General features: G+C 41.2%; 1 protein-coding gene and 1 long non-coding RNA gene across 2 annotated transcripts in view; one reads left to right on the top strand and one right to left on the bottom strand.

The window, feature by feature from the left end:
• The window catches only part of LOC110217843 (uncharacterized), a 112365-nt gene extending 100722 nt beyond the window's left edge, over positions 1-11643 (bottom strand). Inside the window, exon 1 of the long non-coding RNA XR_013487284.1 lies at positions 11487-11643. This is a non-coding gene — a long non-coding RNA (uncharacterized LOC110217843). The remainder of the gene's footprint in view (positions 1-11486) is intronic.
• Positions 11644-11687: 44 nt separating this feature from the next.
• COG2 (component of oligomeric golgi complex 2) overlaps positions 11688-17274 on the top strand; it is a 68783-nt gene continuing 63196 nt past the window's right edge. The window contains exon 1 of the mRNA XM_021000433.2: positions 11688-11902. Within this exon, the coding sequence (XP_020856092.1) occupies positions 11831-11902 (72 nt within the window). The 5' untranslated portion in view covers positions 11688-11830. The remainder of the gene's footprint in view (positions 11903-17274) is intronic.

Genomic DNA, 17274 nt, shown 5'->3' with positions numbered 1-17274 from the left:
TTTTGGTTGGTTCTTTCCTCCTCTTTAGAGCCATATCTATATATCTATATATATATCTATATCTATATCTATATATCTATATATATATATATATGTATGCATGCATGCATATATGTGTATATATGTATATGTGTGATATATGTATGTGTGTGTATATATGTATGTGTATATCCATACATACATACATATATGTGCATACACACACACACACACACAAAGTTCCCTTAGATATGGTACTGCTTTTCTCCTGGGATCCTCAAAGTACCTTCAATTTGCCTTTTCTCATCTCATGCACTCTTCTCTTGTTGGATGGGTTGTTGAAAGCCTGGCACACTAATGCATTATTGGTGAAGTTGTGAACTGATACAAGCATTATGGAAAGCAGTTTGGAGTGACTCAAATAAAATGATTAAAATGCCCATATACTTTGACTAGGGAATGGCTAAACAGATTGTGGTACAAGAATGCAATGGAATATTACTGTGCTACATGAAGCAACAAAGATGATGAATACAGAGAAGTATGGAAAGCCTAACAAAGCAGAGCCAGGAAAAAAATAGACACAATGACGATGATAATGAAATGTAAAGAACAACGACCACAATATAATCAAAACCGAATGTGTAAAATTATAAAGCTTGGCTCAAAAGAAGACATATTAGAAGATACCATCCCTGGCACATAGTAAGTACTAAATAAATGCTCATCAATTGACTGACACCTCCTCCCAATCCTTTGAAGAGATGGGTTTCCAAAGATGTGAAATATTACAATAAAAAAGTCAGATTCTTTGAATATATTGATTGATTTTGATGATTTTCCCCCATCTTCCTCTTTTAAACATTTCTTTGTTATAGGAGCTGAGTCTTTAGAATGGAGTAGAGGGCATGGGGGAGAATACAAGGGGAAATGTAAGTGTTTTAAAAAACAAAAAATACCAACAAAATTTTATCCAGAATAAGTACACACAGCAAAAATATAAACTGAATAAATACCAATAAATACAAAGTAGTTAAATACAAGATAGTTTGAGGGGCAGATCACTAGTAGTTGGTAGGATCAGGAAAGGTTTCTTGCAGAAAATGGTTCTTGAGTTGCAATTTATTTATTTAGCCAGGCGATGGGGTTAAGTGACTTGCCCAGGATCACACAGCTAGTAAGTGTTATGTGTCTGAGGCCAGATTTGAACTCGGGTCCTCCTGAATCCAGGGCCAGTGCTCTATCCACTGTGCCACCTGGCTGCCCCTTGAGTTACAATTTAAAGGAAGAAAGGGACCATAAGGCAAAGTAAAGAGGGAGTGTATTCTGGACATGTATATGTGGTTTGTGTTTAGTCATGTTTGACTCTTCATGACTCCATTTGGCGTTTTTTTGACAAAGATATTTGGAGCAGTTTGCCATTTCCTTCTCTAGTTCATTTTACAGATGAAGAAACTAAGGCAAAAAGGTTAAGTGACTTGCTCAGGGTCATACAGCTAGTGTCTGAAGTCACATTTAAACTTGGGTCTGCCTGACTCCAGGCCCAACACTCTTTCCCCTGTGTCACCTAGCTTTCTATTGTGGGGATGTAGGGAAGCTTATAAAAAGGCACGAGATGGGAGATAGTTTCATAAGTGAAGAAGAGGAAGAAGGCCAATTTGGTCTAATTGCAGGATGTGGATGAGAGAATGATGTTCAATAAGGCTTGAAAAAACAGTTTGTGAGTGTGAGGGAGAGTGAGAGGGTTTTAAAAGTTAAACAGAGGAGTTTGCATCTAATTCTAGGGGCAACAAGAAACCACTTGCAGTTGACTGAATAGAGGAGTCACATGATCAGATCAAATCACTTTAGTAGCCTTGTGTAGGAGCTAGAGGGGACCACAGAGGCCATTGAGTACAGTCCTCATTTTACAAGAGGAAACTAAGGTTAGGTGACTTCCCCAAGGTCACACTGGCAGTAAACATCAGAGGTGAGACACTTGAGATAGGGAGATTAAACTGGAAGCTGAGACAATCTAGTTGAGAAGTGTTAAGAGGTATCCTGAACTTGTCTTTTTGAGTTACCATATTTTCCAGAAACACCAGACCTGGAGTATGCAGGAGGCCCTGAACATGTCAAGGATGAAGCCCTCCACCCTGAGCTGATATGATTTGTTCTTTGCACCCTAAGCTGGACTCCCTGTGTGTCCTTGGGAGGCAAGACAGGTGCCAATCAGTCTGCACCAGACTGAGAAACAGTTTTGTGCAGCTGGGACCCTTGTACATAAGTATACCACCCTATCTTCATGGTCACAGTGGTAGGGAACTTGTGGCCTTGAGGCCACATCAAGGCTGCAGGTTCCCCACCCTTGGAGCAGTTCCCAAGGAAAAAGAATGCTGCTTTTTGCCATTTTACTTACTCATAATTTCTCCTCCCCATAAGGAGGGGATTAATCCTTCTCCCCTCCCCTACGATTTCCCCTTTTCCTTATAACTTAAATACCCAAGGCTTTCCCTGTGCTGCTGGGCTCCTTGTTATAGGGAGTTCCCACATGCATGTACCTTTCTTTAGTAATAAATCCAGTTGTAACACACATCTCATGGACTTGTGATATTGTTTTTGGTTAACAGAAGTGAAGAAGGCCTTAACTAAGGTAGTAACTGTGTGAGTACAGAGGAGGGGTCAGATAGGAGAAATGTACTGGAGGTGGAGAAGGCAAAAATTAGCAACTCTGGACATGTGAACTGATGGAGAGTGAAAAGTTGAGGATAATGGCAAGGTTTTAAACCCGGTAGAGAAGAACGGTGGTGCCTTAGACAGAAATAGAAAAGTTTGGAAGAGGGGAAGGTTTGGGGTAAAAAAAATGATTTAGTTTTAAACATGTTTAGTCTGAGATGTCTCCTGGATGTTAAGTTTTAAACGTCCAGTAGGCAATTAGTGATGTCAAACTGAAGCTCAGGGGAGGGACTAGGGTAAAATATGTAGATTTGGGAGTTATCTGTGTGTTGTGGAATATATGGGAGCTGATGAAGTTACCAAGTGAGAGAGCATGTAGAGGGAGAAGAGCAGAAGATCTAGGATAAACCCTTTGGTAACATCTTTGATTAGGGGTAAGGACATAGACGGTGCTCCAAAGGGGACTGAAAAGGAATGATCAGACAGGTAGGAGGATACAACCTGCTGGAGAAGACTGAATCAAGTATACATGTAGAAAGGTTGGCCTTGGCAAGAAGATGGTCTACCTAGGTTCATAATATTGAGAAGGGAACTTCTTCATTTTACAGATGAGGAAACTGAGATTGGGGGAGGTTAGTGACTTACCCAAAGTCACTAGGCTAGTATCTGACATAGGACAGGAACCTATGTCTTTCTGACTCCAAGTCCAGACCTCCATCCACTTCACCACCAAGTAGCAGCTTCTTTGTCAGAGGATGATGGAAAAGAGGGCAAAGTGGACTATGATATCATGAGGTTTTGAGATAAAGAGAATCTGGGAAAAGAAAGCTCAGTTTGAACAACCTCAATGTTCTCAGGAAAGTAGGTAAGGTCCTAAACTGGGAGACATGGGACAAGGGGAAGTGGGCATGGCTTGAGGAGGGAAGAAAATGGTTCAACCTTATTTTGAAAATGGAGAAAATTGACACATTGCTTCTTCATAAGAATTTTCAGGTACAAGTCACAGAAGAAAACAAAATAATTGAGATAATTTAGCAAAAATAACATTTTTTTTTTACCTTGAGAGTTGGCTCATACAAAAATACTATATTATATAGTGTATATGGTTTTAAAAAAAAGGTAACCCTTGTTCCTGCTTTAAAGTAACCATAACATGTAATCAATTTGAGTCAGAGAGGAAGAAGCAGAGGGTGGAGTTTTGATAAAATCTGTGATATAAAGGTCTAGAAATTTCTCTTTTTCTTTGTTTTTTAATAAGACACAAGAAGGATGTGCTACATTTCAGGGAAAGCTAGCTTAGGTTTATCTTTCTGCTTTGACACTCTGGACTGATTCCCAGGAGAGAAAATACAGTTCTTATTCTTATTCTCCCTTCTTGTTAGTGGCAAGGGCAATTCTTCCAGGCTGGCTTTACACATGTCAAGTCCAGGGGCTAATTTTGTTTCCATTCTTAAAAAACATCAACAATTTCCTTTTTACGGCTCCTTTGGTCATGGCAGCAGGACATTTTGAGGGATTTTCCTGCTCTCCCTGCCTCCCTTTCCTGCCTCCCTTTAAGGAGAACATTTGTATAATGCTCTTTGGGAGCTTATCATTGCATATAGCATTTCGGGGAACAATCCAGGCCAAGCTTACATAAATCAGGCCACAGGAAAGATGGCCTCATTTGGCTCTGCACAAGTGTTGTTATAAGATGAAAAGTGCTGAGTGAGATGGATGAGTTGGGTGTTCAGAATATGGGGGAAGAGCAGACATTAATGAATCACAATCTAGGCTTGTCAGTGGCAATCACAACTTAAGGGGAAAGGACAAAAGGAAAGAAGAAGAAAGGAAGAAAATAAGGGAACATAAGAATAATATATTTCATGGAAGCTAGGAAGACTAGAATAAAAAGAGAAATGCAGAGAACATTTTCTTTGTTCTTGTCATGAGTTATAACTGAGCTTCTGAGAAATGATGACTTCACCTGGGTTCTGGCTATAGCAAGAGAGGAGCAGAAAGTGAAGAATGGGGGGGGGGGGCAGAACAAGACGGTCTCCAATCCAATGGCCATGTCATGAGAAAAGAAAAGTGATCTTGTAAACCAACCTTGGACAAATCAAAGAAATAAAGGCTTCTTCAAGAGGAAGAAAGAAGGCTGGGAAATTCATTAACTTATCCATCCACTTGACAAAAATACTTTAAGTACCTGTCACATTTAATTCAATTTACCAAATATATGTACTGGTACTGTAGGCACAAGGAATGTAAAGTTTAAAAATGGTATGTTCCTGTCCTCAAGGAGCTTACAGTTTGTTATGTATTAATATACACACAAAGAAATATAAAGTGGAGTATGATAAGGATAAAAAAAAGAGCCACAAAAAGTAATATAGAAAAATTTGAGGATGGAGAAAAAGAATATTCTTAGTTGGGAGGAGGGATAGTGATTTTTAAATGTATATGGCACACCTTGCTGAGCGTCTAAATATAGCTTGGGTAGAAGCAACCATTTGAAAACTTAAGGGGAGCTGGTTTCTGGTCGTGTGTAACTGAGGGACTGGTACCACATGATGACAAAAAAGTCTTCTAATTGGTTGCTGAGACAGAAGAACGTATGATTCAGGTGTTGCTGAGCCAGAACTTAGTGGGTAAACAAAAGGGACAGCTTACCCTTCATTTCTCTCTTTCCCTTCAGGTGCAGAGGAATACTTTGAACTGCTCCTGAGAGTGGTTGGGGAAAGGACAGCAGCCTTGTCTCTTATCCAGGTGTAAGCAAATGGCTGCCTCTTTTTCTTTGTATTTATTCTTACCTGATCTTTAAAAAAAAAATTAGTACTAGTTTTCAACCTTCACTCCCACAAGATTTTGAGTTCCAAATTTTCTCCCCCATCTCTCCCCTCCCCCACCCCAAGACAGCAAGCATTCTGAATACCCCTTCCCCCAATTTGCCCTCCCTTCTACCACCCCTCTCCCCTTCTCTTATCCCCTTCCCCTTCTATTTTCCTATAGGGCAAGATAGATTTCTATGCCACATTGCCTGTATATCTTATTTCACAGTTACACGTAAAAACAATTTTTAACATTCGTTTTTAAAACTTTGAGTTATTCCAAATTCTCTCCCTTCCTCCCTCCACACCCACCTTCGTGGAGAAGGCAAGCAATTTGATATAGGTTATACATAGGTGCTCATGCAAAACACTTCCTTAATAGTCATGTTGTGAAAGACTAACTATATTTCCCTCTATTCTAACCCCTCCCTCCTGTTTATTCTATTCTCTCTTTTGACCCTGTCCCTCCTCAAAAGTGTGTGCTTCTGATTACCCCCTCCCCCAATCTGCCCCTACCTTCTATCATCCCACCCCCTTATTTTCTTCCCCGTTTTTTCCTGTAGGGTAACATAGATTTCCATACCAATTGAGTGTGTATGTTATTCCCTCCTTAAGCCAAATCCAATGAGAGTAAGAGTCACTCATTCCCTTTCACTTTCCCACCTCTTCCCCTCTACTATAAATGTTTTTTCTTCCCTCTTTTATGTGAGATAATTTACACCATTCAATCTCTCCCTTTCTCCTTCTCCAGCACAATTCTCTCTTACCCCTAATTTTATTTTTTAGATACCATCCCTTCATACTCAACTCACTCTGTGCCCTCTCTCTCTATATATTCCCTTCAACTGAGAAAGGTCTTATGAGTTACAAATATCATATTCCCATGTAGGAATGTAAACACTTCAACTTTTAAAAGTTGATTATGATTTCTCTTTCCTGTTAACCGTTTCGTGTTTCTCTTGAGTCTTATATTTGAAAGTCAAATTTTCTATTCAGGTCTGGTCTTTTCATCAAGAGTGCTTGAAACTCTTCTATTTCATTGAATGTCCATTTTTCCCCTGAAGGATTATACTCAGTTTTACTGGGTAGGTGATTCTTGGTTGTAATCCTATCTCCTTTCCCCTCTGGAATATCATATCCCAAGCCCTCTGGTCCCCTAAGGTAGCAGCTGCTAAATCTTGTGTTATCCTGATTATGTTTCCACAGTACTTGAATTGTTTCTTTCTGGCTGCTTGCAATATTTTCTCCTTGACCCAGGAACTCTGGAATTTAGCTATGATATTCCTAGGAGTTTTCCTTTTGGGATCTCTTTCAGCAGGTGCTTGGTGGAGTCTTTCAATTTCTATTTTACCCTCTGGTTCTAGAATATCAGGGTGGTTTTCCTTGATAATTTCTTGAAAGATGATATGTAGACTCTTTTTTTTATCATGGCTTTCAGGTAGTCTAAAAATTTTTAAATTATCTCTCCTCCATCTATTTTCCAGGTCAATTGTTTTTCCAGTGAGATATTTCACATTGTCTTCTATTTTTTTCATTACTTTGGTTTTGTTTTATAATTTATTGATTTCTCATAGAGTCATTAGCTTCCATTTGCTCCATTCTAATTTTTAAGAATTATTTTCTTCAGTGAGCTTTTGGACCTCCTTTTCCATTTGGCCAATTCTGCTTTTTAAGGCATTCTTCTCCTGGTTGGCTTTTTGGACTTCTTTTGCCATTTGGGTTAGGCTATTTTTAAAGGTGTTATTTTCTTCAGTATTTTTGGGGGTCTTCTGTTGGCTCATTTTTCATGATTTTCTTGTATTACTCTCATTTCTCTTCCCAATTTTTCCTCTGCCTCTCTTATTTGATTTTCAAAATCCTTTTTGAGCTCTTCCATGGCCTAAGACCAAGTCATATTTTTTCTTGGAGGCTTTGGATTGTAGGAGTTTTGGCTTTGTTGTCTTCTAGTTATATATTTTGATCTTCTTTGTCACCAAAGTTAAGATTTTATAATTTAAGGGGTTTTTTTCCTCTGGTTGCTCATGTTCTCAGGGGAATTACTTGACTTTTAAACTCTTTGTTAAGGTAGGGCTCTGAGGGTACACTGTCCCAAGCTTCAGGGGTTTTGTGCAGCTGTTTTCAGAGATACTTCTAGGGACCTGTAAATTTTCAGTTCTTCCACGGTGGTGTGATCAAGGAAGAGGTGTTTACTCCTTTCCTGGCCTGTGCTCTGGTCTGTGAGTGACCACAAGCACTGTTTTCTGCCTTGGAACTGTGAGGAGGATTCTCTTTCCACCACCGCCACAAACTCTGCCATGCCAGCACTCCTCCTCACCCCAGGACTGCCACCCAGGACTATGACCCAGATGCAAGCACAGGCAAAGCAAGAGAATCCTGCCTCAGTGCCAGCAAAGAGATCCCTGCAATCCCCCTCTGATCAGCCACTCGATTCCCCCACTGTCTATGGGCTGAGAGCTTTGGAAGCAACTACCCCTGCTGCCCTAGGGCTGTACCAGGGCTGGTGCCAGACTGTGTTCTTCTCTTACCCGGGTCCAACAGACCTTTCCTACTGACTTTCTAAGTTGTCTTTGGCGTTTGTGGGTTGAGATATCTGGAAACCACCATAGCTGCCAGTGGATTCAATGCTCTGAGGCCTGCTCCAGGTTTACTGCATATTTACCTTTGCAGCCTATATTGAACTGCACTCCTCTCCCAGCCTGGCACAACAGACCCTCCCCATCAACCATTCAGGTTGTCTTGGGCTGCAAATTTTTTTCACTCTATCTTTTTATGGGTTCTGCTCTCTAGAATTTGTTTAGAGTCATTTTTACAGGTATTTGGAGGGGTTTGGGGGGAGAACTCAAGCAAGTCACCATCTTGGCTCTGCCTGTCTTACCTGAAATTTTGCAAATGAATATTCTCAGATGGGGATATCTAGGTGACCTTGTGAGTTTGGGAGTTCCAGAGGTTCTACAAGATGTCCCATTATCTGTTAGAAATAAGTAGTGTCAATTACAGTATCTATCTACCATAGTGAAAAGCAGTAGCCACAGGAGTCTGAAGGTGACTATGCACCAACTTTGACATAGTAGTGCACATGCAGCTACCTTGTGAGCACTATAAGGTCTGGAGAGTGTTCATGGTAATATCTAGAGACTTCCTCTTCTTTAGCACTGGAGAAGTAGAGGAAAAAGAGGATTATCATCAGCTAAGCCTCCTAGCGTAGCAGAGAAATAGATCATATCAGCAGAGGAACAGCCCACTTTTGCATTAGTGGAATATCCTAGGCTTGAAACAGGTCAGTCCAGTCCAGCAACAGGTCAACCAACCAGCAAAGATACACCTTTGAAGGAGGCAGACCAGTTGAGCAGTGGAATGATTTATCCATCCCTAAACTTGATGAGAGCTCTACAAAGGGAAAAGAGGATTTCTAAAAATAGGGCATGATCTACCACACGTGCCTCACTCTCATTGTCCTTACTGTCAGTGAACACCCACTCAGTATGCAAAGTTATGAGAGAATAAGTCTAGGCTTTTGGGGGAATGCCAGTTACATCACTGGCTCTTGTTATACTTTCCTAGTAAAGCCCTTTTCTAAAAGCTAAAAGAGTCAACTTGTTGATTGTTGATGAGAAGAACATTGGTGGGGCTCAGAAACAAGCATTAGAAATATGTCTCCTAAGGGCTGCCTTTAGTAGTAGTATTCACCTCTCTGAGAACTCAACCTGTGGGTGTGAGTTTCCAGCTGTGGAAGTGGTCCCAAAGGGTATGCTACATAGGGAAAGAAGGATTTCCACAGATAGAGATGAAAATCAAGTCCAAGGGGATTTTAGTGAAGAATTAGTAATCCAATTTGACAGAAAGTAGCATGATTGAATGTGATGTCATGAATGTAATGTGAAAAAAAATGTTCAGAAGGTGAGTTAGAGACAAATTATGGAAGGTCTTAAATACCAGGCTGAAGAAATTCTATTTCTTTTTTTTAAATGTTTTTAATTAATTTATTTTGATTTATCAACAATCACTTCCATATGCTTTTGAGTTTAAAATGTTTCTCCCCCTTCCTCCCTACCACCCTCCCCAAGATGGCACACAACCTGATATAGGCTATACACACACATACCTATTAAACATATTTTCACATTAATGATGTTGTAAGTAAGAATTAGAACCAACAGGAGGAACCACCAGAAAGAGGAAACAAAACTCAACAGAAGATAAAAAATAGCAAATACTGCGCTTCAATCTGCATTCAAACTCCATAGTTCTTCTTTGGATGTGGATAGCATTTTCCATCATGAGGCCTCTAGAGATGTCTTAGATCCTTGTATTGCTGAGAAGGGTTCAGTTTATCAATATTAGTCATTGCACAACGTGGCTGTTACTATGTACAACGTTCTCTTGGTTCTGCTTACTTCACTCAGCATCAGACCACATGAGTCTTTCCAGGTTTTTCTGAAGTCAGCCTGTTCATCATTTCTTATAGCACAATAGTATTCCATTACATTCATATACCACAACTTGTTCAGCCATTCCCCAGTTGATGGACATCTCCTCAATTTCCAATTCTTTGCCACCACAAAAAGAGCTGCTATAAATATTTTTGTACATGTGGGTCCTTTTCCCATCTGTATGATCTCTTTGGGATATAGCCCTTTAGAAGTGCTATTGTTGGGTCAAAGGGTATGCACATTTTATAGCCCTTTGGGGCATAGTTCCAAATTGCTCTCCAAACTGGTTGGATCATTTCACAACTCCACCAACAATGCATTAGTGTTCCAATTTCCCCACATCTTCTCTAACATTTATCATTCTCTTGTTTTGTTATCTTGGCCAATCTGATAGGTGTGATGTGGTACCTCAGAATTGTTTTGATTTGCATTTCTCTAATCAATAGTGCTTTAGAGTATTTTTTCATATGACTATAGATGGCTTTAATTAAATTCTACTTCTTTCTGAAGGGAACAGAGAGCCACTGAGGGTTTTTGAGCAAATGAGTGACATGATCAGACCTTTGCTTTAGGAAGATTATTTTGACAATTGTAATGAATGGATTAGAAAAGGTAGTTATTGGAGCCAGATGATCATCTAGGAGGTTATTAAAATTGTCCACGTGGGAGGTGACAAAGCCCTGAATTAAGGTAGCTTATGTAATGCACTGGGATGGGGATTGGGATGAGAATACAGATAGAAAGGTAAGAGGTTCCCTATCCTCAAGGATCTTACCATCTGGTGGAAGGGACTAGACTTCTTGGTAGAGTCTCCACCTGTGATTTCATTGGGCCAGGCAACTCAGGATCAAATATCCTCTATCAACGCAGATCAGTATGTGCACTATAATTTCCAAGAAAGCCTCTAAGGCTAGACATACACAAAGATAACATTGCAAACAAGAATGACAGTTGTGTAAAACAGGGATGGGGAACCTGTAGCCTCAAGGCCACATGTGATCTTTTTAGGGCCTCTGGAGGGACTTTTCGACTGAGTCCAAGTTTTACAGAACAAATCCTTTTGTTAATTCTGTGAAGTTTGGAGTTAGTCAAAGGGTTGCACTTGAGGACCTAGAGGGTCACATGTGGCCTCAAGGCCACAGGTTCCCCACCCTTGGTGTAAGATATGTACTACAATTTATAGGCAAGTGCTAGGCGGGCACATAGAGTGCTGAGCCTGGAGCCAGGAAGACATCTTCCTGAGTTCAAACGCGCCCTCCCACACGTACTAGCTGTGCGACCCTGGGCAAGTCACTTAACCCTTTTTACTTCAGTTTCCTCATTTGTAAAATGAACTGAAGAAGGAAATGACAAAAGACTCCAGCGTCTTTAAGAAAACCCCAAATAGGGTTAGGAAATGGGGATACAACCGAACCTACTAAACAACAACACACAAAGATACATGTACATTGCAAATAAGAACGACAACTGTATGAGACGCTCAGGTAGATGAGGCAGATGATGTCTGGGTTCCATTAACCGAGAAACTTTAAACATCTAACTTCTTTCTTAGAATCGGTGGAGGAAGGTGACAGGGAAGGGGACAGGGAAGTGAGATAACTCCTAGACCTACCTCCACTAGGTCTTCCTTACTCCTCCGCCTCCTTTGGGTTTCGGTTAAGGAAGGGACCGGTTCTCAGCTCAGCCTCCAGCTGCAGTGCAACCCTCCTCCCTCGAGGGGGCAGCAGTTCATCCCTGGAAGGTGACATCAGAACCATCGCGTCCCTCCCGGCGGCGAGCGGAAGGAGAACTACCCTCTGTCCGGCGGGCCCAATCGTTGGCCGCTGCGCAGGTGCTGCCGCGTTGGCGGAAGTGCCGGCCCTGCCTCTTGTCTCCAGTCTCCGGCCCCTCATCCGGCTCTCTTGTATTCACCCCAGCTGCCGGAGTTCGGCCCGACTCGGGGCCGCGCCGGGCGGGATGGAGAGGAGGAGGATGAACTTGCCCAAGGGGCCGGACACGCTGTGCTTCGACAAGGATGAGTTCATGAAGGTGCGGGCGCGCGGGGCTGAGGGGGCCGCTTGTCCCCTGGGCCCAGCTACTCCTCCCCTCCACGGGGCCCGGGCGGTGTTACCGAGGGGCTGTGCCAAGGCTGCTGCTGTGTCTGCCGCCCCCAGCCCGGATCCGAGCGCGACCCTCGGAAGGGAGTGAACGCTACACCTGTTTGTGGGGAGTGGGGGCGGGGCAAGGGACCAAAACTTTGAGAAGTCGGTGGCAGCACTTGGGGCTCGGGCTTGCCCTCGCATTCACGGCTCTCCACCCTGGAATTAGATTATCCTTTGTGGGCTGAGTTGTAGTTATAGTTAGGGGGGAGTGGAGTCCTGGTCTGGTCGGGGTTGCAGCACACCAGAGCTTCCTAACCTTGCTAGGATAGTGGACCCCTTGGGAAATCTGGTGAAGTCTATAGATGCCTTTTAAGAATAATATCTTTAAATGCATTAAGTAAAGCAGCCTGTCAGTAAACATTTCTTAAATGCTCACTGTGTGCCAGGCTCTGTTCTAAGTGCTTGTGACAGAGGTCGATAATAGGTCTTGCTGTCAAGGAGCTTACAGTCTGATGGGGGAGAGAATTTGCAAACAGCTATAATTTGTACAAACAGAAAAAAAGCACAGAAATTAAAGGGGACCTAGAAGGACCTCTTGCAGAAGGAGGGGTTTTAGCCGAGATTTGAAGGAAACCAGAAGGCAGAGAGGAGGAGGGAGAGAAATCCAAGCAGAAAGATATGATGGGTGAAAATGTCTGGAATGGGGTATCTTGTTCAAAGAACAGCAAGGAAGCCAGTGTCACGGGATCATGTCGTACACTTCAGGGGAGAAATCTGTAAAGGGTGGACGTGAGGGAACAGTTTATAAAGAGTTTTGAACGCCAAACGGAATTTTATATTGAATCCCGGAGGTAACAGGGAGGCACTGGAGTTCAAGTTAGGAGGTAACTGGTCAGACCTGCACTTTAGGAAGATCACTTTAGCATCTAAAGTGAGATGGACTGAAGTGGGGAGAAATTTGTAGCAGGGAGACCAAACTGCGGGCTATTGCAGCAATCCAGTTTTGAAGTGATGAGGGGCCTGCACCAGGGTGGTGACATGACAGTATGAGAAGAGAGAAAAGGACATATGTAAGAGATAGTACTAAAGTAAAATTGACAGGCTTTGACAAGAGGTTGCCTGTGGGTGGTGAGAGAGAATGAGGGGTGGAAAATGATACTTAGATTGCAAGCCTGGAGTACTGGGAGGATGGTGAGATGTGTGTGTGTCTGTGTGTGTAGCACTTAAAAGGAACATATATTGAAATAAAGATGTGTTATATTTCCCGTTCAGGTATTGGACTAGATAGTTTCTGAGGTCCCTTCTTCCTCTGAGATTTTATTATTTTATTATAGTCCATTCTCTTGCTAATGGTATGAATTCCCTTTGTGATATCCCTGAAGAGGCAGTGTGTTGTTGTGGATAGAATTCTGGCCCCAAAGATGGGAAGACCTAGGTTCATATTCTGGCTTTGATACATAGTGGCTCTGTGACCCTGGCCAAGTTGCTTACCGTCTCAGTGTCCTCAACTGATGGTGTCAGACTCAAATAGAAATGGATCACTGCTGACTGTATATTGACTTAGAAAACTGCAGATGAATATTATCTCTGTTGTATTGTATTTTTATAGTCTAATGGAGGAACAATTATTTTTGTTAAATATTTTCCAAATATTTAACATTTATTTAATATTTGAATTTTAATGTGTATTTTAATCCCTCCACTTCCTCTGCTCTCACTCATTTCTAAACTTTTTACTTCCTGACCTTGAACCTCATCACTCAATTGAAATTAATTCCACCAAAGTTGCCAGTTGCCTAATCTGGTGGCCTTTTCTCAGTCCTCATCCTTTTTTTTTTTTTTTGAAGTTCTCTTCCTTCTTGACCTTTCTATAGCATTTGGCACTGTTACCACCATCTCTTCTTGGGTACTGTCTCTTCTTTGGAATTTTGTAAAATTTCTCTCTCGGTTCTCTGACTGCATTTTCTGGATTCATTATCCGTATCATGATTCTGGTAATAGTGGGTTTACTCCATGGTCCTTTCCCAGGTCCTCTTTTCTCTCTGCAGTCTTATCTCCTATAACTATTCTCTCTACAGATGATTTTCAGATCTCGGTGCAGTGGATAGAGTGCTAGGCTTGGACTTAGGGAGACCTGATTTCAAATCTGGCCTCAGACACTAGCTATTTGAGACACAGGGCAAGTCCCTTAATGTCTGTCTGCCTCAGTTTCCTTAATCTTAAAATGAGGATCATAATGGGACCTACATCTCAGAGTTTTTTGTGAGAATCAAATCTGATATTTTTAAAGAACTTTGCATAGTGCCTGACACATTGGGTACTGTATAACTGCTGTTATTACTATCCTTATTATCCTTATTATCTATATATGCAGTTTATCCCTCTAGTAGTTGTCTCTACTACTCTCTAGTAATTGTCTCCCCTACTCAAGTCTCTCTTCTCCAATCCCCATCCTCTACACAGCAACCCAAGTGAGTTTCCTTAAGTACTGGTTCAAATTTGTCACTCCTCTACTCAGTAAACTCCAGGGACTTCCATTTGTATCTGGACTAAAATATATAACTCTTCTGTTTCGTTTTTAAAGCCCTTTATGATGTAGCTACAACTTATCTTTCCAAAGTTATCACATAAACATCACTTTTCTTCCCTCAATCTTTTGTACAGCCAAACTGCCCTCTCTGTTTCTCACACACTCCATCTCCCATCTTTGTAGTGGCCATCACCTGTGCTTGGTTTGCACTTCCTCACAGCTGCCTCATAGACTCTCTCACTTCCTTCACTGTGCAGCTCAGGCACCACCTCTCTGAAACCCTTCTTGTTCTCCTCCCCTCTACTCCTTTGCCAACTTTTAGTCTGCTCCTTTCTTAACTACCTGGTATTTATTCTTAGTTATTCTGTATATACTGTATATGCATATTCTGTATCCCTCTGTGGCATATAAACTTCTTCAGAAGAGGAGTTGTTTTATTTTTGTCTTTGTATCCCCCAGCACCAAGCACAGCTCCTGGCACATTTAGTAGGTGCTTAATAAATTCTTATTGATTAATGGGTAATATTTCTGTTTCTTTGGGGCATACAGAATAAATAATACCTTTTTCAGGATCAGTTCAATTCAATTCAAACTTTTATTAAGAACCTACTAACTCAAGTGACATTCTAAGCGCTACAGATAGAAAAGCAACAGTGAAATGTTGATAAGTAGTATTTCTTTTACTGAGAGAATACATGTGTTCTCTTGTGATTGCATACGTGTGAATGCAACATAAGTGAATGCAAGGTAAAATTCTAAGATGGGTCAAGGCAGTGAGTAGTAATGTGGGAATTACAGAGGAGGTCACCTCTGAGTTGGTCCTTGAAGGAAAAAGAGGATTCTGAAATGGGGAAGTGAGTCAGGAATGCATTCCAGGCCTGGGCACATCTTGTGTGAAGTCAGGGAGGGGGAAATGAAATGCTCACCTGGGGTCTGACCAAGAAAGAGTACAGTGGAAATACGCTTCATGTGATTTAGGATTGCATTAGCTTACAGAACATCATGCTGTTAAGTCACAACTGTGTATGAAACTTTTCACATTAACTGTTTAGTCAAATCAGCTACTTAAGATTTTTTTCGTAAGAACTACTGCTTTAGTTATGCTGTTCATTTTTTAAAAACGTATATCTAGGACTTTACATTTCTCCTTATTGTTTCATTTTTAAAATTTTCTTTCTGTGGCATGGATATCCTATGCAAATGCTTTATCTAATCATGGAAATGATTTTTATTCCCAAAGCCTGCAGAGCACAAGCTCAGCAATACTTCTACCAAATTAAGTCAGCAAGCATTTTTTATGCACCTACTATGTGCCAGGTACTATACTAAGTACTGGAGATACAAAGTAAGGCAAAAAACAGTTCCTGCCCTCAAAGAGCTCACAGTCTAATAGGAGATACAACATGCAAACAAATACGTGCAAACAAACTATACATAGTATAAATTGGAAGTAAGCAACAGAGGGAAATCACTAGAATTAAGGGGGAACTGAAAAGGTTTCTTTTAGAAGGTGGGATTTTAGCTGAGATTTGAAGGAAGCCAGGAGGCAGAAAGGAGGAGGGAGAGAATTCCAAGCATGAAGGACAGCCATTGAAAATGCCTGGAGTCAGGAGATGAAGTGTCTTGAAAAAGAAACATCAGGGAGGGCAATGTCATTGAATCACATGGTACCAGAGAATTGGGGAAGAGAAATAAGGTGTAAGAAGAGTAAAGTTATATGAAGCAGCTAGATGGTGCAGTGGAAAGAGTGGCCAGGCCTTGGAGTCAAGAAGATTCATCTTCCTGAGTTCAAATCTGGCTTCAGACATACTAGCTGTGTGACCCTGGGCAAGTCATTTACCTCTGTTTGGCTCAGTTTCCTCACTTGTAGAATGAGCTGGAGAAGGAAATGGTAAACCATTCCAGTATTTTTGCCAAGAAAACCCCCAAATGGGGTTATGAAGAACTGGATAGGACTGAACTGGCTGTACAGTAGCAAAAAGGTACATGGGGGGGGGCGGGGTGCAGTTTGTAATGAGCTTTGAATGCTAAACAGGATTTTATATTTGATCCTGGAGGTCATTTTGGGGGGAGGGGGTGAGGCAGTTGGGGTTGTAACTTGCCCAGAGTCACACAGCTAGTAAGTGTTATGTGACTGAGGCCAGATTTGAACTCAGGTCCTCCTGACTCCAGGACAGGTGTTCTATCCATTGTGCCACCTAGTTGCCCCCCTAATATTTTCTAATAAATGCTTTCTTGGGTTTTTAATGATAGTAATGTAAAATTGTACAGAACTCAGGAAGTGTAGATTCTTTATAAATGTAATAGTCCTTTATTTTTATCTTTTAACATCTTTTACACATAGTTTTTCAAATCATGTTTTTAAACTATTTAATAGTAGAATAATCTAGTCTTGCAGTGGGTTTAGGAAGCTTTGAGTTTTTCGTTTATGAAGAGTGCCCAAGTTAGGGACCATAATTTTTGTTTTGTTTTGTTTTTGTCCAGAAAATTAAAATCAGTGTATCTCATATTCTCAAGGTGAATAGATACATGCATATTCATTGTTTGATGATTAAAAATAAAGTTCTACAGCAGTTAAGGGGAGGGGCTGATTACAAGAACATTGAGTTTAGTCCTGAGACTGAATCTGGCATATGTCTCAACTTCCCAATTCCCTTCATTTTATAGATGAGAAATTGAATGAAGTACCCAAGGTCTCTGACTCTAAATTCAGTGCTCATTACACTACATCATGCTGCCATTTCTCCTCTGGCTTTTATAGTACTATGCTACTGCATTAAGTAATGGTT

The sequence above is a fragment of the Phascolarctos cinereus genome, unplaced genomic scaffold (genome assembly GCF_003287225.1).
Source record: "Phascolarctos cinereus isolate Bilbo 61053 unplaced genomic scaffold, phaCin_HiC Scaffold_5;HRSCAF=322, whole genome shotgun sequence".
Lineage (NCBI taxonomy): Eukaryota > Metazoa > Chordata > Mammalia > Diprotodontia > Phascolarctidae > Phascolarctos > Phascolarctos cinereus.
The sequence above is the reverse complement of the archived record's forward strand: the minus strand, read 5'-3'. Positions and strand labels throughout refer to the sequence as shown.